We start from the raw sequence: 22,867 nt of genomic DNA, 5'->3' as shown, positions 1-22,867 counted from the left end.
ACTTTGGCTAGCAAACGGTTAAGCCAAGCGTCTCAGAGCGGAGGATTTATTTGCTGCAGGTGTCTTTAAAGAGCCTGTTTTTTTTTTTTCCTAAGCTTACTCCCTCCAAGATATATTAGAGGAGGGGGTTTAGCCGGGGAGGGTGGGTGTGTATATATATGACATATGCACATGCTTTTCCATCTTCTGCATGCTCAAGGCATATCGTCAGTGCATAGCGAGAATTAACCAAGAAGTGTACAGAATAATGCAGAACTGGAAAGAGTTAACTAGGCAGCTTTCTCCAGAGAGGTTGGCGATTCTGCACCTGCTTTGGAGCCGCCAGGCCAGGTGCAGCAAGAAGGGACTTGTAGTATCCCCCCCCCCCCCAAAGATCTACACGTAGCACTATAGGATTGCAATCTGCAGCAGAACCGAGCTAGCTGTGGCATTAGATATTCATTGCAACCCCAAATGCTTCACAAAATCCTCCAAATACCCAAATCCTAGCTATACTTAACTCCACACTGGCAAAGCCTTGGAGAGCTGTGTGCACTGGGGTGGGGAAGAGAGGGGGAATCTCCGAAAACTGCAAAGCTGTTTCCAACTTTTGCAAAAATTGTTGCAAAATTGCTGAAGAAGTAGCCATTATCCAAGTCCAGGAGCAGGTTGAGGGATGCCATGCCAAACTGAAGGGGGGATTGTAGCTACTAGCATCCTAGTAGATAAGCCAGGAGTCTGCTGCTGCTGCTGGTGTAGTCAAGAGGGGGATCATCTCTCCAAACCCCCCCCCCTCTCATCCTCCTCCTCCTCCTCTTCTTCCTCCTCCACTCCCACCTCCCCCTCATTCTCCTCCTCCACTCCCAGCCTCTCAGCAAGCTGATGTCTGCACACAGCACATACTGAGGCAGGGGAAGAGGACACAACACACTCAACTCTTGCTTGTTGCTGTTGCTGCTGCTGCTGCTGCTGCCAAACACCTGTGCTGCTGCTGCTTCTTCTTCTGCATCTTGGGGGTCATTGCAAACCTGAACTTGAACTGGACATTTCCTAGTGACTAAGAAGTTTGCAAGAGGGGGGGGACTTGGCCCACTTTGCTCCCCCCCTATTGTTTGTGCTGGAGCCTGGCACCAATCATTGACAGGAGGGAGCTAAGAAGGAGGAGGAGCAGATACAAACTCGCCCCTTGCAAGCAGTAAGTAGCCATGCCCACCAAAGCCCTGCACAAGTTGGGGGGGAGGAGGGGAGGGGACTGAGAGCAGGCACTGCTGAGCAGAATTCAGCCCAAAACAGCACTATTTGGGTCTGGGATTGGGTACCCAGAATAGTGCTATTTTTCAGGCTTCCAGGTTTTTGTTGTTTTTTTTTTTTTTCACCCCCCCCTCCCGCAATTAACCCTTTCCTGATGCACAGGCCCTAGTGACTTTGCAAGCCCATGTTCCTAGGTGCCTGTATCCTTTTCCTAAAATGAATCACCAACAGCGAATGGCTGCCTTAGGGACGGACAAAGAACTGAGTGATTTACTGGATTTCAGTGCGGTAAGAACCCACGGTGGAAATTAAAACAACAGCTGTAAACACAAAACAACAACAACAACAACAACAACAAAAATTACAAACATAACAAAAAAAAAATTTCTACAACTAGCTGAGCGGCAGGAACAAAAAAACAACATCAACAGCCCATAATAAAACATAGCACAAACTCTGTGTTACCTGAGTTGTTGCCATTGGAAATCCATGGTAAATATGCAAAGCTTTATTTTTTGTTACATTGTTGCTATTCTGTTTCGGTTGCAAGCATCTTTTATTATTATTCTTATTATTATAATTTGCACGGTGATGGTTTAATTTTTTGTTTTATCCATTTCATTTATTTTATCTTATTTCATTTTTTTTATTGGCTTGTGGTGTTTGCAAGAAGTCATGTAATTCTGGATGGTTTCCCATCCCTTGCAGCTCTCTCGCTGTCTTCTTCTTTTTTTTTGCCTTGGCACTCATATAGAAGAAAACTTGCTTGTCTTTCCGTGTAGGGGACCAGAGTTGATCTCTTGTAATTACCAAGTAAAATGCTTATCCCCAGGTGTCTCCTTGCAAGGTTTTCATGTACTTTTTTTTTGTTTACTTGGGGGGTATGCGAGGGGGGGGGGTAAAAAAAAAATTGCCTTTTGGATTCCAACAGTGTCCCACTTGTTTGGAACCGCTGCAAACAGCTGGGAGGTATTCTCTAGTGTTTCTATGTCTGTGTGTACATGTATGTGTATGGTTTGGCGGTTCTATACGTGAAACTATGGCATGATTTAGATCATTGTGGATTGGAATTAGCATCTTGGACATCCAGGCTTTTATTTGCCTAGGAGAAAGAATTTCCTCCCTAAGAGATGGCTTTTCGGAAGTTTGGACAAGATCTGTAGCCCCAGGCACATTACAGCCCCTGTCTCTCTCTCTCTTCTCTTTCTTTCTCCTCTTGCACTTTTTCATTTGTTAGAATTTTTTTTTTTTTCTTGCATGTGTGACTCAGGGAAGGTGCGTATCCACCACCAGACACGTCGAATAAGAGAAACCAATTAGAATCTAAATAATAGAAGAAAAAAAATTCCCTTTGCAGAATTGTGACTTGTTTCCTCTGTTGTGTGCATTACATGGTAGTTTAATGCAGGTGCCAGTGGATGTTTACATAGTATCACTGTCATCGATGAGATAGTGAAGCTTTACAAAAGGTTTGACATTTTGATGATCATCCTATTGTCTAATATATTCTTCTGCAATTTAAATTTATAAAAAAAATACATATATAATTTTTTATATATTTTATATATATTTATATATATATATTATATATTGTTTTATATATTTATATATTTTATTTAATATTATATATATATTATATATTTTTTATATATTTTATATATATTTTTTTATAAAATCAACAAAAAAATTACAAAATTGCTCATTTTAATCAATCCATACTTAAAGAATTTGAAATTTTTGGTGGAAATTTTATTTCAATTATTATCAATGTTTGTTTTTTTTTTATTATTTTTTTCACATTGACATCCATGGAACTATGAAGTTTTCTTCAACTTCTTCTGCTCTGTCTGTTTCAGATGTTTTCCCCTCCTGTCAGCAGTGGGAAAAATGGACCAACGTCTTTGGCAAGTGGACATTTTACCGGGCCAAGTATGTAAAACGGGTTTTATTTTTTTTTTTCTGGGTTGTTTGACAGTTTTATCGTTTTTTTTTGTTGTTTTTTTTACTTTGTTATTGGTCTTTATGCCAAGGTGCGACATTTCCACAAAATGATTGTGGTCTATTTTGCTGGAATAAAATATTTATTTATTTTAGGATGTTTGATTGTTCCGATGGTATTATTAAATAGTCTTTTGGATACTTTTTTTTTTTTTTTTGCTGTTTTTGGTTTTATTTATTTCTTTTTTGCTCTGTAGTGGAAAGTTTTATTTAGTGACTCTGGACAGTGAGTAGAAGAAGATATCAGTGGTCAGAGGTTGTTTCAGACAATTTGGCTCTGTCATGCACAGATTGGCATCCAGTGCCAGAGGTACCTAAATAGCTGGCTGTGATCTATACGGCGCACCAGGCTCTGGGCACAGGCCGTCAATATATAACATTTCTTTTGTTTCCAAAAATACATATTCCAACCCCCTCACCCCCCACCCCTCACCACCTTTTTTTTTTTTTGTCAAAGGATTTTTTGGATGGAATGCACAAAAGATCTAACTCCCTCCTTTCCCCCTTTACAATTCTCACAGCTGCAATGTTTTAAAGTGACTGGCACTCGCACGTTTGCCTGTAGATAGTCGTAGAGGATCGTCATAATCTGAAGTCATGGGATTGAATGTCGTCAACTCTTTACTGCAAATGAACAGAGGAAATATTACTCGCTACATGAACTTTCACAACCATTTCCAGTTTGGAAACTTATTAGTAAAAGCCCTCGCGGTAACGTTACACGTAGAATCCCAGCACAATGCCCCCCAGGATGCAGAGCGCTGATGTTATTGCTTTGCAGGAATCTAGTTTTTTTGTTTTTTTTTCTCCTTTGACCATAATTAGTAGTAATATCGGTAATGATTGTATTATGACTTACCAGTAATTTCATGACAGTGGATATTCTCATTACAATGTGAATTGTTTGCAATTGATATAGAAGATGGCAGTTTCCAGAATTGTCAACTTAGTTTGCAAAGTTTGTGGATAGATAGATAATAGATAGATAGATACATAGATAGATAGATAATAGATAGATAGATAGATAGATAGATAGATACATAGATACATAGATAGATAGATAATAGATAGATGGATACATAGATAGATATGAGATAGATAATAGATAGATAGATACATAGATAGATAGATACATAGATAGATAGATACATAGATAGATAGATAATAGATAGATAGATAGATAGATAATAGATAGATGGATAGATAGATAGACAGATAATAGGCAGATAGATAATAGATGGATAATAGATAATAGGTAGATAGATAGACAGATAATAGGTAGATGGATAATAGATAATAGATAGATGATAGACAGATAGATAGATAGATATAGATATTAGGTAGATGATAAATAGATAATAAATGGAGATAGATAGATAGATAATAGATAGATAGATAATCTTTATTTATATAGCACCTATATTTTTCAGTGCTTTATAATTCAGAGGTTCATGTACAGATAGATAGATGAATAGATGAACAAATAGATCATTATTTGGATAGATAGATGATAGATAGATGATAGATAGATAGATAGATAGATAGATAGATAGATAGATAGATAGATACTTCTTTGGATTACCCATGGATAGATACAATGAAAGACTCGTAAATATGTATATAGATACATAAACACGGGAAGGATAAGAGATAGACATAATATATACTTCTTTGAATGCCCTAAATCTATGTAGATAGATATGAGATAGATAGATAGATAGATAGATAGATAGATAGATAGATAGATAGATAGATAAATGAGCAGATAGATACTTCTTTGTATTGCCCATGGATTGATAGATACACAGATGGATAGATATGGGAAAGTTAAAAAGAGTTGTAGATAGATTGATAGATACTTTGGATTGCCTACGGACAATAAGACAGATTGACAAATAGATAGATAGAATTGAGATAGATAGAAAAAGATAGTTAATAGATGAATGATAGATAATAGATAATATATAATAGATAGATAAGATAGATGATAGATAGATAATAAATAGATAGCTTGATAATAGATAGATAACATTTACATATATAAAGATAGATGAGAGATAATAGATAGATGAGAGATAATAGATAGATGATAGATAATAGATAGATAGATAGATGATAGATAGATGATAGATAGATAATAGATAATAGATCGATAGATAGATAATAGATAGATAATAGATAGATGACAGATAATAGATAGATGAGAGATAATAGATATATAGATAATAGATGAGAGATAATAGATAGATAGATAATAGATAGATGAGAGATAATAGATAGATAGATATGAGATAGATAGATAATAGATAGATAGATATGAGATAGATACTCTTTTTGATTGCCTATGGTATAGAAGTTTTGTTGTTGGAGGCTGTTGGGCTTGTTGCTGGCCTATGACCGCACATAGACGGTAGCAATGCTCAGTTTTGGGGACGGATACCCGGTAATGGATGAGAGTTGCTGCTGCGTTCCCCCCACATGTCTGCTCCATACACCACATGGATGTCAGTCCTGATGCAGAGTTGTGCGAGGGACCCCCGCACTGTATGACATGTGGAGATCACGGCTGTCTTAGGTCGCCATTACCTGTGTATTAGCAACTAGCTGAAAGTATCCATCCTCACCCCCGGCCTTATTATTGGACAGGTGCAGCGTGGACCATTGTACGCCTTTTTCAGCTGCAGAAGTGTGAAAGATTGGACCAGAGCAGATGTCAGTTTTATGTAATGCCTTCAAGCTGCTGAGTCTTTTGGGTATTTAATTTTTTTTTCTTGTGTTCTAGGAATTATTTTGCATTTGAAAAAAAAAAAATCCAGGATGGAAAAAAAAAATTATTGCAACAAAAAGCTCCTGGGTTGGAGATTTCGCAGTGCGCATTCATATTTCACATTTACGCTCCCCGCCTTGTCGTATTTTCACTGTTGCAGATGTTGAGTCTTTTTGACAATTTTTGCGAAATGTAGGACCTGGTTTGGGCTTTCCAGCCTCTCGTTCCCACCCTGGATGTCTACATAAGGGGTCTAGTCTGCAGGAGAGCTCCGCTGTAACCTGAGTCCTAGTCCTCACATTCCCATGGAACATTTTTTCACATGAAAGCCTTTTTTTTTCAGCCCAGTAAAGAAACAGCAGTTTGTGTTTGATGTGTGCAGGTGTTCAGCACAATCCGGCCTCGCCGAGGAATTATTTCACCTAAAAAAAAAATCCCCTCCCGCCTGCACTTACACATATGTTGTTGATATCAACTCTGAAAGTCAGTTTCTACACCCACTGCATTCACTTACCGGCCTTCTCTTTGCATTCTGTGTCGCAAAAAAAATAATAATAATAAAATTTATTGAATTTCTTGATCTATTTTTTTTTCTTTTTTTTCTTTTTTGTGTCTTTTTGTTGATTTTTGCTCAGTGTGAGAAAACGTGTTAAAATATGGTGTGAAATGATTTTTTTGGGAAAAGAAAAAGGAAACATTTGCAGGGTTTTGCGGTTAGTTTTAGCTATTGAGCTCTATGAGGAGGCAGTGGAAGTGACTGAACGATATGGCTTTTTAAATATTTTTGTCCTTTTTATATGGTTGTTTATGGCATTCAGTTTTGGCTGGTTGACAAAATCCTGTGACCTGTGGTTTTGCTTTGAAACACTTTTTATATAGTCATTGGTGGCTAGATATAGAGAAAACATAAAAACTTGAGCATGAACATATATATATATATATATATATATATATATATATACCTACATGTGTGTGTATATATCTATATTTATATATATTTATATATAGATAGATAGATATTGATACATATATAAATATGTAAGCCGTGTGTGTATATATATATATATATATATATATATATATATGTGTGTGTATATATATATATATATATATGTGTTTGTGTGTGTAGATATAGATGTGTGTGTGTGCGTGTGTGTGTATATATATATATATATATATATATATATATATATATATATATATATACCCATCTGTATATAGATATGTGTATATACATGCATATATATACTGTATATATAAATATAAATGCATATACACATACATATATATATGTATATATCTATATTCATCTATATATATATATACACATAGAAATATACACACATGTGTAGCGCCATGGAATAAATGGCGCTATAATAATAAATAATAATATATATAGATATAGCTGTGTATATATATATATATATATATATATATATATATATATATATATATATATATATATATATATATATATATGCAAGTTTTATTATATTATTTTTTTTTTTTGCTTTTATCTTTTTCATTTATCGAACACTTCCTACCTAAATACTATAATATTTTTGCATCATCTTACCCAAATTTGCTCAAACTTTCTCAATACTTTGGCCATACAGCACATTGGGTAACGTCTACACATCTTGCTTCTGGCTGACCATGATTTACGCCTCCCATAGCGTTTTTTCACAGGTGCTAAGGAAAAAAAAAAAGAAAGGGCTGCAGACTATTCTCTGTTTTTACGCAGCAGGTGCAATGGAAAATGGTTAATTTGGTTCAGATGGGAAATTGAAGTAGGAGACTTGTTCATTGAAGGTTTTTGATCTACGGTATTTATGGTCGTGAGTTTTATTCATTTGGTGCAGTGTTTCTGCGTTGTTGCCTGTATTACTGGTGCGGGGAGGTTGAGTTTGTCACTTTCATCTGGCTGCAGATAATACTGCTGTATCACTGGTTTACATGCAAACCTACTTTCCACCACGAATGCAGCGGAGATGGATTTTGCATTTGCTGCATCATTTGCGCAGGGTGATAATGGGTGAAAAGTAGGAACTAGTCAATCTGGTTTGCAAGTTTTTATTTTCCTATTATGGACCCATATTACCCAAGAATTACAATATTTCATACTCAGGGAAAAACAGGGCCCTAATAGAAAATGTAACCGGTGATGAAGCACCTGCAAAATTGGGCTCATTTCTAAAAAACGGTCTACCTGCAGTCCTATGCAAGTCAATGTTCCTCCTCTTGATAAACTCCTGCATCTAACTTATTTTACTCTGTTGCATGTGTCCTGTTATAGTATTTCATAGAAACCTACATCTACCTGTTTTCTAAAGTTGCACAAAGTCTACAAAAGTTTTCTTCAACCACATATTGTAAGATATGATTGACATCAGAGACCCCGTGCATGGGAATGACAAGGAATCAATAAAGAGGTTATCAACATCAATTATGATCAAAATTGCAAAGTGTTTTCAATAACAAGAACCTTTGCAATTTTAATCTTTTTTAAAAAATCCAAGGGATTTTTCATCTTATTGTTTCATGCCTGGTGATTTGGTTACTGGCTATCACTGCAGTCTAGCAGCAGTGGCTGAGCGTGTGCAGTGGTTGCAACCTCTTTCCAATAGAGACCTGTAAGTATTGATTTAAATCTGACCAGATCACTGGATCACTTGCGTAGGATCCCTGCGCTCCTCCGATGCAGTATCGGAGGAATGCATAGTTTGGACCAGTCTGAACTGTCAATCTTCAGGAGTGCACTATCCCCCAGCAAACAGGAAACCGAGAGGCAGAGGAGCGGTGCGCTCCCAAAGATTAAGCCTGTGAACAAGCCTCAGCTTGAGAGTCTCAAGAAATTATTTGATTTTAGGCCTTTTCTTTGATCTCCAGAAAGTGTCACCAACGTAGAGATTGAACATGTGCAAGAATTCCAATAATGACCTCTGTGTCACTACAAGGGTTAAACTGACCACAAACAAGGTTCAGTAGGGGGTATTGGTTTGCATTTACTAAGCACTGGTATTATTGGGGTATCCCCCATCGTACTCTGATCAAAAGTGATCTTGCATAACTCCCCACCCCACCTTGGCCGAAGGATGTTTAGATGACTCTCGACAAGCAGATGTGATAAAAGCTCAATGGGGAAGGAATGAATCCCTGCCATCCATGACTTCTTTTCATCTTCCTTTGATGAAAGCTCTGATACATGCAACACAACAAGTACAGCTGGAAAAACGGAGCTGAATCAAGGAAAGAAAAAAAACAAAAGAAAAACATCACTTCGGAGTGTCTTTAATTTGTCTACTACGAAGCCTACGAGCGATCACTTTATCACCAGAGGGCTTTTTTGATACCAAATACAAGCTCTACCATAAAATAAACTACATAAAACAAAAACAAATATAATGGAACCTACTAAAAAAAATTCTTCTAGAAAGACCTATGAACGAAGGACACTTTGGCCCTGATCCCTCAAGACTGAATCTTCGAATGCCAGTCTTGATGAAGGGTACCCTGTATTAAGATGCAGATTAAGAGGCTGGTGCCTCTTATTGATTATGTCATACCTTTCAGCTGCCACCGTAAGAAATGTAGTCCAGCCGTACATTGGATTACATTTCGTGGCATTAATTACGATTAATTTGTTGGCCTGCCTGGCCATACCACTTCCTGGATAAGCTGTGCCCAATTTTTAAAAAGTTGACAAAACTGAATTGGACTGGTATAAAAAGCCACAAAGTGTTTGTTCAACTATGAATTGAGAAAAAGTTTGACAACTTTTCAAACAATTTTACACCAGAATTTTGGCAAAAATATTTGATGAATCATGACCTATAAGACATCTTATCAGCTGTCTGTAAAAATATATTTGGCTTGAAAATTAAAGGTGTTGTCTTGGGAAAACAACCCCTGTCCATATGGACATCATAGAAGAGTGTATTCCACACTTAACCCACTTTATAAGCCAGAAGTGAGTTGCCTTGTATGAGCTGCACCCATTTTGGTGGACTCGAGCCGACATTCTAGACATTCTGGTGGACTTTATCTGGCTGCCATGTATTACTACTAGTGATGGTGGCTACGTCTACTTGTCTAGTGGCTACGTCTACTTGTCTAGTGGCTACATCAGTCATCTGTGGCTGGTGCACGTGAGACCTGCAAACCAGATCTAACTTGATGGCATCCGCATTTCTACTTTTGAATAGCTGTCTTGGTGCAACGTCATCGTAGTGGCGTGACGCACATATGAAGTCGCGCCAAGTCGGCAAGCAAAAGAAGAGCCATGGATGCTGGCAAGTAGGCATTTCACTGTGCTTCCATCTGGTGGACACGGATTACTAGACTGCAAATCGGTTAGTACCATCTCTGATTAGTGCATTTTCCCTGTCTGGCTGGTGGCTTTCTCCAGCACTCTTGGCCAGGGGTTTTAGGAGTTGAACCTCAGTAGATTATCTGGGGATGTATTCTGAGAAGGATTTTTATTAACATTCACAGACAGCTTGACCTAATCTGCATGCTAAGTTTATAGTGTAAGAGAGATTAGTAGATACTAAATGCCTCATGTACCTCAATAGTATTGAAGTGGAAAAATCCACCCTTTCATAGACCTTTGACAAGGAGGATCTTCCTTTCCCATTGACCTGGTATGGTGAAAAAAAGGGGATGGGTTGGATCTCTGCTGGGGTTGATGACATCTCAATACATGTGGCTTATTATATGCTGAAACATTTGAGATACTATTTTTCTAATGAGACACTCTAAAATCCTCTAGGAAGGCTCGAAAGTAGAATACAAACAAAATACCAGGTTGATCAAAAGTTTGACCAAAGGATCGAAGAAGAAGGAGCTTATAGGTGAACTCATACTTGCCCCATTTATAAACTATCTTACTAATCATTTAGACCTCTGATGGGGACAAGATGAGGGGTAGTCAAATTAGATGCGCGATTAGAGCACCAGCAAGGGAAGCAACAAGAGCCAATGGACCCTAGATAGTAGGGTGACCAAATCATCAAACATTGAGAACTTCATGTGTGTTGACGAGATGACGGTAGAATGAAATGTAGTGTATGTGTTGTAAAGAACACTGGGGATCGATGGGAAAGTTGGAGGCAACAATAGGTAATTGAATGAGAATATTTCTAATAGATATGCTGAATGTTTGGGAATAATGAAGTCTGGGGGCAGTTGTGTTCTGAATCCACTGCCTTGGTCCGCAATATTGACAGTTTCTATGACCTATTGACGCATGATATGGATGATTTACTTGACTTAGGCCTGGAGATAAATGGCATTGGCACACACATTATAAATCGCCTTAATGGCAATGGTCAGTAATGACCAACCAAAGGATTTTTAAAGGTTCTCATAAAAAAAGTCTATATATTTTTTTACAAGTATCAGACGCTCCATTCAGTAGGATCTCGTCATTTCACAACTGGAGTACATAGTTAGTGGATATACTGTAGAGAATATTTGCCTGACCCTGGTCCATCAGTAACATTGGTAGTCCGTGGCCGCCGGGTGAGAGCCCTACAAAGCTCCTCTTACCTTCCTGGCATCCCCATCTTCTTCTGATTAGTAGACCCGGCACAACGTCACTCGTGTGTCGTCCTGCAATAATAATGTCGCACTAGGCCTTATTAATCAAAAGATGCTCTTAGGATACCGGCAGGTAGTAGGAGAGTTCACAGGCTTTTAGTTCGGCGGCCATGGACCACCGATGTGGCTGCTGGACCAGAGTCCTGTGAATCGTTTTGTTCAACTCTAGTGTGTAGGCTTATGTTGGGTGTACACCAAAAGCCAATGGGATAATCTAATGGGTTACTTACTTTCCCAAAATTTGTTGTAAGCTCTCTGCCAATCTTTTTCATTAGTAGGTATCAAATGATGAAGCTTGTACAATTACAGCAACGCACCAGGCAGGAATTGGTCATGCGTAGTTCCCGATATGCTATATTTGGAATCATAAGTCATTTTGCCTAATTTCCTTCATATGACACTTTTTTCAAAATGACTATGACTGTTTTTCTATGTTTGGGTTTATGTTTAGATTTTTTGCAATTTCTTTTAGTTTTTGTTTTGTAGAGCATGGGATCACATCCTTATGCTTTTAGATAGGCAAAATGAGGAATTGTAAGCACACAGTGCTACGTAATATAATGATTGCAATATATTAAGAGGATAGAAACTTTGATGGGAGGAGTACTTCTTTAAAAATTTGTTGGAGAGGTGAACTTTGAAGTTCCTGGGCCCTAATTCAAAATCTATAACACGACCTCCATTACCGATAAATTACGCCCCTGATTACTCTTCTTCGTCTAGCAGCTCTCCTTTCTGTCTAATGGATGGAGGCTCTAAGCTCGGACCACTTCTGCGATGCCTTTCTGCTCGGATAAATATCATGGAAAGGGGTTTTAGCTGATAAACAGTTGCTTTAAATTATAATATTGTCCTCCCAATATTTAATATTAAGAGCATTGTGTGAATTAAGCACTAATTTCCAGTTGGATTTGTTTGGCTTTAAACTGAAGTTTGGCCAAAAAATTTGAGATGTCGAGTGACATTGTGAAAGGGAAAAAGTGTTTTTCGAGTTTTTCTATGGAAAATCAAGTATTCTATGAGGTTTGCCACTATTGTTGTTACTTTCATTATACAGGTTAGTGGACAACATACTGGAGACGTTGCCATCTGTAGTTTTGATACATTTACCTGAATATTGGGGTTGTCCAAGATTAAAAATGGCACCACATTTGTCCATTAGCCGTGTCTGATATTATAAGCTCAATCTTGTTCATTTGAGTATGACTGACCTACAATACCAGACACAACCAATGGGCAGGAGCGGAAGTGTTTCTTATGTTTCAATTCTAGACAACCCCGTTAAGATGACCCAGTCAAAAAATAGATGTCAATTTGCCTTCAACTTAATTTCTAACTAGAGATGAGCAAATCCAAACTTGAAGATTTGGGGTTTGTACTGGACAGTTAGCGTACGGTGCTAAATGCTAAACACGGACTTCTCCCGGAAGTCCATTGCAAGGTTCGGAGATCCGGGGAAAGGAGAGAGAGAGAACATTTTCCAGCTCAAAAATTTGGATCCCCCCTTTGCTTTTAATGAGGTTCAGGTTCTGGTTCAAGTTCAGGTTCAATTCTGGTACCCGAACAGTACTTTGGAATAAAGTGTGGGTCAGATATCAGAACTCGAACTTCCACGAATCCGCTCATCCCTAATCCTAACTAAACAAATCTATTTGTAGTCATAAAATATTATTTTATACTGCAAAGTAAGAATAATTTCAGAAATAGAAGTTTTAATAGTTTTTTCACAATCTAGGAAGTTTGGGCTTGTTTACAAATTGAAGGTATGGCTTTTACTCCACAATTCTTACATGGAGACCAATTCTGGACTGACTTTTTCAAACAGTAGATTGGTGTAGCTGGGTCCTACTAGTTTCTGCTAGTTCTGAGCTGATAGCACTGCTGGACATCTTCCAATTTTGAAGGGAAGTAATCATAGTGCAGTAGATGAAAGTAACATAAAGTTTCCTTGTCTGACCACATCACCTACTGCCCTCACTGTTGCCAGTTTCTTGTTGTTTCTTCAAAATAGCTTGAACAAGGACATCTTGAAACCTCAGTCTGCTTTGAAATATTTGCCTGGGAGATGCCTTGCTGATGCAGTATAACTACCCTGAGTTTTCTTGCTGTGCTCAGTCTTGCCATGGTGTGACATGAAACTGTCATCCATATCCTCACCTTTGTAGCAGAGTTTGGTTGTTCCACACCAAGTTTTAAAAAAGTCTCTTGGACAATCCCTTCTCATACCCCACGCTAGGCCCCGATAAAATAAAAAAGCTTATACTCACATTCCGTGCCGGCGTCGTTCCAGCGGTGTCGGCACTCATGTTCCCGTGGCTTTCGTGTGCTTGTTATGACACATTAGCCTAGCTCCCAATCAGCGCTGGCGTCACTGGCCCCACCTTGGTACGAACTGTACATCAACAGGAAGTCAGGGATGCGGCTGCTCTTTGAATTCCTCTTGATGTTCGATTTGTCTGACAGTGACACAAGCACTGATTGGGCACTGGGCTCACGTGTCCCAACAACTGTACGAAGGCCCCGGGAATGCGAGTGCCGACACTGCTGGAACGGCGCCAGCATGGAAGATGAGTATAATCTTTTTTATTTTATCAGTGACAAACATTTGGCTCAAGAAAGGGTTGTCCTAGTAGTGGACAACTGCTTTAAGCCTCCAACACATCTGTTTCTGTTTTAGTTAATGACTGTGTTTCAACCTGTATAGGAAAATGATGATCATTATCACCTGTTTGGTATAATTGGCCACTCATACACTTGTCTATAACCCTACAAAATCCCTGACTTTGTGCAGGTGTACCTAGAAGAATAAATGAAGGTGAAGGTCGGTCACGCAAAATAATGATTTGATTTAGATTTCTCTTGTGTTCGTTCATTTTGCATTTTTCTAATTGATATTTTGCTTATTGGGTATATGTGTATGTATACACACACAGTACTTTTTTTTTTTTTTCTAGTATCAACTTTTTTGTGACCACCCTTTGTTTTCCGGTAGGTACGTGTACTGAAAAGGTCACAGAAAGATTTAGCTTCTATATAATAGACTGCTTCTCCTGCCATTTTGAAGGATTATTTTCTGGTTCTTTCATTGGTAAAATTCCAAAGTGATTGCAAAAGCAAGCAACTTTGCAATTAATTTATTATTAAAAATTATCTTTATTGTTTACTGCTTACTCCCTAAGATACCGGCCACCATTGCAATCTATCAGAGGTGGCTGAACAGTCAGTGCTCTTTCCAAAAAGAGCTTGTAAGCACTGCTCTGAAACTGACCAGATACTCCTATATACGGCATTGGAAGAGTAGACACCCTTGATGGAGAGAGAGATTGTCAATCAGGCAGGAGCACACACCCTCCAGGAACCTGGGAGGCTGAGGAGCAGTGCACTTCCGCATGACAAAATTAGACAATCCCTTTAATTCTAATCTCATTGGCTTACTTGAAATCTCTACCAAATGCATTTAAATTATTATTCCTGCAATTCATAATGTAAATATAGTAAAATTAGTTGTTTTTTTTCCATAAAAATATTTATCTAGATGTGATTTTTTTTGCACTGAAAATTAAGACATTTCCTCTCCATGAGAAATATATTTTTGTTTCTTTTTCTTCATTTTTTTTTCCTCCATTTGCCGTCTAAATTTTCAGTAGTAGATTGGGAAAATGCTGCGCTAAATGGCTAATCAAATTATGCCTGTGTAATTCGGTTTATCAGTCATAAAGTTTGCTTTGCACTTGCTGTTTAAATAGCGTTCCTCGCATGATTACATTGTAAATGCATTTTTAGAAATCTGGAATATGAATGTATTAAGGCAGACACTTATTTTACAGTGATGCAGTTTTACCTCATCTTGGTACCAAGGGGATTTATTTGAGTAACTCAGCCCAGAGCTTTGGGTAATAGAAATGAATCTTATTATTATCATCCTTATTATTTACATATTATGTTTGAATTTATTTTATTTTTAAACTTTATGATAATGTTTTGCTTAATCTATTACGTCAAGAAATTATTTTAAATTTTTTTTAAAGAAATTTTTGGTTAAATTTGATCCTGACTTCAGATTTTCTAATCAGCAACCGTGACAATAATTGTAAGTCTTATTAGTCTGTGACAATATTTAATATTTAGTCTAATTTTGAAAGACTAAAATACAATTTCACTTTAATCTCCCTTATCCAAATGCCATATTGGGGTGTTTGAAAGTCGTAGAGGAGGGTCCGACACTTGGGACCTCCCTCTAGGAGCCATGAAAAAGGTTATAACCATTTTGGTGGACTTCCTTTGTCAATAACAGCTAATAACCGATCTTTGGGCTGTTATCTGATTCTATACATGGCTCAGATCCGGCCATTGAACGTTGGTGGGTGTGGACCCTCTGCGCCATAAGCCGGTCTTACCCCGGAGGGGAGTGTCTACCGTGTTATCACTAGAGCCTCTGACGGTGAGCAATCAGACAGGCTGGGCTGCCTGTAGACACCAGGTACCTCTCTGGGGCAGTGACCGGGACTGCAACAGCTGACCGGATGGTCATAAGTGAGGGTACAATATACAGGAGGCCAAAAACAAAGACGAGGTCATACAATTCGGGGTCAGGTCAGCACAGGTTCGATACATGTAGCCGAGATCAGAAGCAGAGAGGTTAGACAGGACGGTTAAAAATGCCAGGTCGTTAACGGGAGACAGAATATGGTGATATACATGAACAGGTGCTAGCAGACTAGGAACCCATGTTCAGGCGAAGAATGGAGGGTGGAGTCGCCTAAGAAATCACCTGCTACCAGGGGATTAATTGGGGAAGCAAATATCTGCAGGACAGGGTGGATACTAATTTTTCCAGAGCTCGGCCGCGCCTCCCTATGACTCACAACCAGCACAAGGCAACACAGGGCGATGGTCGGGTACTGGATGGAGCAGAGCGAAACATATGGTGAGTAGGGCAACACTTAGAAGGTGAACAAGTGGCCGGTGTAACAGCCATCCATTGGAAAGAGCCCAAAATTATAGGGATTTCTTTGTTGGAGGACCATTGTGCAATCACTTGATCCTTTTTTCTTTTTTCTTTTTGTACTGGCACGAAATCTGACCACCTACAGCTAGCCTTTTATGAATGACTATGGTTTTTCTATCTGATATCCTATTTCTCTTAATGGGGTTTTTGGAGAGTACCTTTTTCCTTCACATCAACTCCCACTAGGTTAAAATAATAAACCGAGCAGTTACTCACCCTCCTCTGGTCCATTGCTGCATCTCTGCTGCTGCTCTAGTCTTTGCAGGTGGCAGCAGATACATCACTTCCAATCACTGGACTCAACAGTTTGCACCATCTACAATGGCAGAGCCACTGTTCCCAGAGATTTACTGCAGCAGTGACATCTCCTGTAGTTGTGATATCAATGCTGCAGTTTGTCAACAAGGACCAGAGCAACAGTTCTGGACTTGGGTTGGTAAAACCTGAGTTTATTATTTTAATCTAGTAAAAGTCATTAAGGATGGAAAAGTTATCTCAGAAAACCCCTAAGAAAGAAGAGCTGAAATGCAAAAATAAAGACTCAGGATTATGTCCTCTTCTTTTAATTGTCTGATAAATATATTTTTTTGTTTCAATCAGGACCTATGTTGCTTTGTGGCAGGTAACCACAAATGTTTTACAGTATATTTCTCCACTTTACTACTTGTTGCATGAAGTTTGCTCCTTGGGGGATGGACTTTATCTAAATTCCCACAGAAGTTTTAAAACAATTTCAAGTTCAATTTTCCTATTGTATAACTTTAAAAAAAGGTTTCTCACAAATCACATATATCAGATATCTAATCCCATCTTAATAATGGGGGTCTTGAGCACCTAGCTTCCCCTCAGTGAATGACCAACGTTATGAACATTTTAAATGAATTGATGGTTGAAAAAGCGCCATTGTGCTCCTGATGGAAACATGGAGTTCTGAACTTGGCTATATCTCCATTAGTACCATTCTAAGTTCTCTTTGGAGGAGGAACGGTTGGTCCAATACCCCTCTTCTAGTGATTGATGAAGAGTCCCAAGGGTAGAGCCTCAGTGATTAGACATTTATTACCTATCCAGTTGATAGAATTTGTGGGAAACCCCTTTTAAGACTAGGGCACAATAGTAAGCGATGGTGTAGATAATTGGCACTATCACGAAATTGCAAGGATGGGGTTGACTTGGAGCATTTGACGAAACCCCAAAATAGACCTGTTCTTATGGACATATGATAATGGCCAAAGGATGAACGCAACAATGGGTGATGGGCATGGGCCTAAGTTTACACTAGTGTCCATTCAACAATAGAAGAGTTTCTTATTCTTTGTTAAAGGGGATGTTTCATTGTGTAAATTTGATTTACTGTGATACCGGGGCAGTGTGAAATGAGGGCTGACTGGCTTATTTCAGTAGCAAAGCCACCTCCCTACTGTGTCATGACTGATACCTAGATGGTGATGGGAGTTGGGCAACAATGGACATCAATGGAATGCAAATGGTGGAACGGGCGCTGATTGGCCATTACCCAAGATCAGCCAGTTTTTCTCAAGAAAGACATTCGCTCCTGTATAAATTTTCCTGAAAATCTGAGATCTCATCCAATTGAATTGTCTAATTTCTTCAATGTGAATTAAATTTTTTATTATTATTTTTACATTTCAGAAATGTAATTGAATTTCTAATTCTTTTTTCTTTTTTTATTATTAAATACTAAACTATTGAAATAAGTAAATCATCTTTGCTTAAGTTTTTGATCTCCCAAGTTTTTATAGACAATAAAATTTGTGAATTTATGTTGGCAAAAATGGTATAACTCGAGTTAAAGGGGTATTCCCATCTTCAAGATCCTATCCCAATATGTAGAAGGTGTAATAATAATAATATTAGCAAATACCTACAATTAGAAATGTAGTATATTATTTTTGATTCGCTATGTCGCTTACCCCATGTGCAGGCATTGCAGGACCTTAGGTATCCATGGTTACGACCACTAGCAACTAGCTAACTAACTGTGACTTTATCAGTGGACGTAACCATGGATACCTAAGGTCCTGCAATGCCTGCACATGATGAAAGAGACATAGCGAATCAAAAATAATATACTACATTTCTAATTGGAGGTATTTGCTAATATTATTATTACACCTACTACATATTGGGACAGGATCTTGAAGATGGGAATACCCCTTTAAGTTTATCAAAATCGGGCATTTGGCTTAATGACAGTAACAAAATGGCAAAAAATGGAAAGCTTTTGTCGGCCTCCACTTGGCAGATTCCATATGAATCCAGTCATGGTATCTGCCATTAGACTGTGTATTATAGAGGTGTTCTGCCATGCTGTGACGTGCTGGGCCGCCATATGGGCATGCGCACTGAGCCCCAGTTCACACTCGCATTGTGAAAGTCCAGTTTGTAGTGATACTTCTAATATTAAGTGTATTACTTTATTTTATGTTATTTAAATTGCGTGAGGGTTTGTATAGAATACTGGTAGAATAAAATACCTTCTTTACATTCCTACAAGCTGTACGAGGAAATGTTCCTTGTATCATACAAGTCCCAATATGAATGAAAGTCTGAATTCCTGGAAAGTGATAATCCTTCTATCCAGGTGTGTCGTGTCACAGCGAAATATGTATATACCATATATATGTACTGTATTACTGAAGACCAACGCTGAGTCTATCCGTATATATCCATATATCTATCTAGTATCTATTATCTATTTATGATCTATCTATTATCTACTGTGTATATACAGTACAGACCAAAAGTTTGGACACACCTTCTCATTTAAAGATTTTTCTGTATTTTCATGACTATGAAAATTGAACATTCACACTGAAGGCATCAAAACTATGAATTAACACATGTGGAATTATATACTTAACAAAAAAGTGTGAAACAACTGAAAATATGTCTTATATTCTAGGTTCTTCAAAGTAGCCACCTTTTGCTTTGATGACTGCTTTGCACACTCTTGGCATTCTTTTGATGAGCTTCAAGAGGTAGTCACCGGAAATGGTTTTCACTTCACAGGTGTGCCCTGTCAGGTTTAATAAGTGGGATTTCTTGCCTTATAAATGGGTTTGGGACCATCAGTTGTGTTGTGCAGAAGTTAGGTGGATACACAGCTGATAGTCCTACTGAATAGACTGTTAGAATTTGTATTATGGCGAGAAAAAAGCAGCTAAGTAAAGAAAAACGAGTGGCCATCATTACTTTAAGAAATGAAGGTCAGTCAGTCCGAAAAATTGGGCAAACTTTGAAAGTGTCCCCAAGTGCAGTTGAAAAAACCATTAAGCGCTACAAAGAAACTGACTCACATGAGGACCGCCCCAGGAAAGGAAGACCAAGAGTCACCTCTGCTTCTGAGGATAAGTTTATCCGAGTCACCAGCCTCAGAAATCACAGGTTAACAGCAGCTCAGATTAGAGACCAGGTCAATGCCACACAGAGTTCTAGCAGCAGACACATCTCTACAACAACTGTTAAGAGGAGACTTTGTGCAGCAGGCCTTCATGGTAAAATAGCTGCTAGGAAACCACTGCTAAGGACAGGCAACAAGCAGAAGAGACTTGTTTGGGCTAAAGAACACAAGGAATGGACATTAGACCAGTGGAAATCTGTGCTTTGGTCTGATGAGTCCAAATTTGAGATCTTTGGTTCCAACCACCGTGTCTTTGTGCGATGCAGAAAAGGTGAACGGATGGACTCTACATGCCTGGTTCCCACCGTGAAGCATGGAGGAGGAGGTGTGATGGTGTGGGGGGGCTTTGCTGGGGACACTGTTGGGGATTTATTCAAAATTGAAGGCATACTGAACCAGCATGGCTACCACAGCATCTTGCCGTGGCATGCTATTCCAACCAGTTTGCGTTTAGTTGGACCATCATTAATTTTTCTACAGGACAATGACCCCAAACACACTTCCAGGCTGTGTAAGGGCTATTTGACCAAGGAGAGTGATGGGGTGCTACGCCAGATGACCTGGCCTCCACAGTCACCAGACCTGAACCCAATCGAGATGGTTTGGGGTGAGCTGGACCGCAGAGTGAAGGCAAAAGGGCCAACAAGTGCTAAGCATCACTGGGAACTCCTTCAAGATTGTTGGAAGACCATTTCCAGTGACTACCTCTTGAAGCTCATCAAGAGAATGCCAAGAGTGTGCAAAGCAGTCATCAAAGCAAAAGGTGGCTACTTTGAAGAACCTAGAATATAAGACATATTTTCAGTTGTTTCACACTTTTTTATTAAGTATATAATTCCACATGTGTTAATTCATAGTTTCGATGACTTCAGTGTGAATGTACAATTTTCATAGTCATGAAAATACAGAAAAATCTTTAAATGAGAAGGTGTGTCCAAACTTTTGGTCTGTACTGTATCTATCTATGATCTATCTATTATCTACTATATATATATATATTTATTTATCTATTATCTAGCATCTATATATTATCTATTATCTCTTTATCTATCTATTATCTATCTATTATCTATCTATCATCTATCTATTATCTATCATCTATCTATTATCTATCTATCATCTATCTATTATCTATCTATCTATTATCTATCTATCATCTATCTATTATCTATCATCTATCTATTATCTATCTATCCATCTATCTATTATCTATCTATCTATTATCTATCTCTTTATCTATCATGTTTCTGTTTATTTGTTATTTATATTTGAACTTCTTTCTCTATCATTATCTCATACACAATAATATATATATACACACACTCTTTCTTTCTCTTTCGTAATTTTCTTTTGCTATCTTTCCCTTCTTTCCCTCTTTCTTTCTTTCTTTCTTTCTTTCTGTCTTCCTTTTTTCTTTCTCTCTTCTTTCTTTCTTTTTCTCCTTCTCCTTGCCTTTCTTTCTTCTTTCCTACCTTTATTTCTTCTGCCTTCTTTCTTTCTTTCCTTCTTTATTCCTTTCTTTCTTCCTTTCTTTCTTTTGCTTTCTTTCTTCCTTCTTTCTTTCTTTCCTTCTTTATTCCTTTCTTTCTTCCTTTATTTCTTTTGCTTTCTTTCTTCCTTCTTTCCTTTCTTTCCTTCTTTATTCCTTCCTTTCTTTCCCTCTTTATTCCTTCCTTTCCTTCTTTTTTTTCTCTCTTTCTTTCTTTTTTTCTTCCTTTCTTTCTTTCTTTATTCCGTTCTTTCTTTCCTTCTTTATTCCTTCCTTTGTTTCTTTCCTTCTTTATTCCTTTCTTTTTTCTTTCTTCCTACCTTCTTTTCTTTCTTTCTTTCTTTCTTTCTTCCTTTCTTTCTTTCTTCCTTTCTTTCTGTCTTTCTCTCTTTCTTTCTTTCTTTCTTTCTTTCTTTCTTCCTTCCTTTCTTTTGCTTTCTTTCTGTCTTTCTTTCTCTCTTTCTCTATTGTTATCCATATACACACACTCGCACTCCTGTATAGTTGTGTATTTTTTCGTCTTTATGAGCCGGGAGAGCCATTGATGTCAGATTCATTTCAGTATTGGGATAAATCTTGTACTTTTTATGTTTGCATTTATTTTTTTAAACCTTGTCAGTGATTTAAATGTTTTCTTTCGGGCTCTGGCTGTGATGTGTTGCATTGTGTTTGCTGCAACAAAGACTGTTTATCCTCCCTTAAGTTATATGTTATGTCAGCTGCAGAAATTGGAATACTAACAAACACCTTCTGGGTTTTTTTTTATGGCGTCTCTTCGTGTATCCCATGCATACAGCCGCAATAGAGCAAGTGACTGACAACAGGAGAACTAGCACTCGGGGCTATAATCAGCATGTAATATAAGACAACAGCAATACCATCACAAAAAAACGATTCAATTATTATACATTTTTCATGTTTTTGCATTATGTTTTATCACCCTCGGCAGATGATACGATAAAGTGCGGTGATGTCACAAAATGTGTCGCATTTGTCATACAAATGAAGTGTGCTGCCACGCGTTGTCACAAATCAGCCACCGTAACATGGCAGAATTTCAAAATAATGGGGTACACGTTGTATAAAGGCTTTTCTAGTTTCTCAGAATGGGGTCTAATCCAGTCGTGAAAGAAGCTGATTTAAAGGGGGTCCAAAACTGACAGTATTAACTAAGCACATAATCTAGGCACTGTAACCCCTATAAAATTTTCACTTTTGGTGACCTAATCACTGCCTCCATTCTACAAAAACAGGAATTTAATTAAATATGTTAATCAGGGTGCTCGGTGCACCCTGGGTGTGACTAAGAGGCTCGGTGCACCCTGGGTGTGACTAAGAGGCTCGGTGTAC

The 22,867-nt window shown here is 38.1% G+C and overlaps 1 protein-coding gene across 8 annotated transcripts in view; it reads left to right on the top strand.

Annotated features, from left to right (window-relative positions):
• Positions 1 to 847: 847 nt before the first annotated feature.
• TCF4 (transcription factor 4) overlaps positions 848 to 22,867 on the top strand; it is a 565,467-nt gene continuing 543,447 nt past the window's right edge. For 2 of the 8 annotated variants that reach the window (XM_073681176.1, XM_073681163.1), the window contains exons 1-2: positions 1,207 to 1,518; positions 3,087 to 3,159. In XM_073681176.1, coding sequence (XP_073537277.1) covers positions 1,447 to 1,518; positions 3,087 to 3,159 — 145 coding nt within the window. In that variant the 5' untranslated portion in view covers positions 1,207 to 1,446. Of the gene's footprint in view, positions 1,175 to 1,206; positions 1,723 to 2,184; positions 2,200 to 2,582; positions 2,700 to 3,086; positions 3,160 to 22,867 lie in introns of those variants that run through there. The other 6 variants (XM_073681197.1, XM_073681192.1, XM_073681169.1 and 3 more) reach the window with 6 other exon arrangements.

Source organism: Phyllobates terribilis, unplaced genomic scaffold (assembly GCF_046119375.1).
Source record: "Phyllobates terribilis strain yellow unplaced genomic scaffold, ASM4611937v1 Scaffold_1__5_contigs__length_1240528914, whole genome shotgun sequence".
NCBI lineage: Eukaryota > Metazoa > Chordata > Amphibia > Anura > Dendrobatidae > Phyllobates > Phyllobates terribilis.
This window is presented reverse-complemented; position numbering and strand designations above follow the sequence as displayed.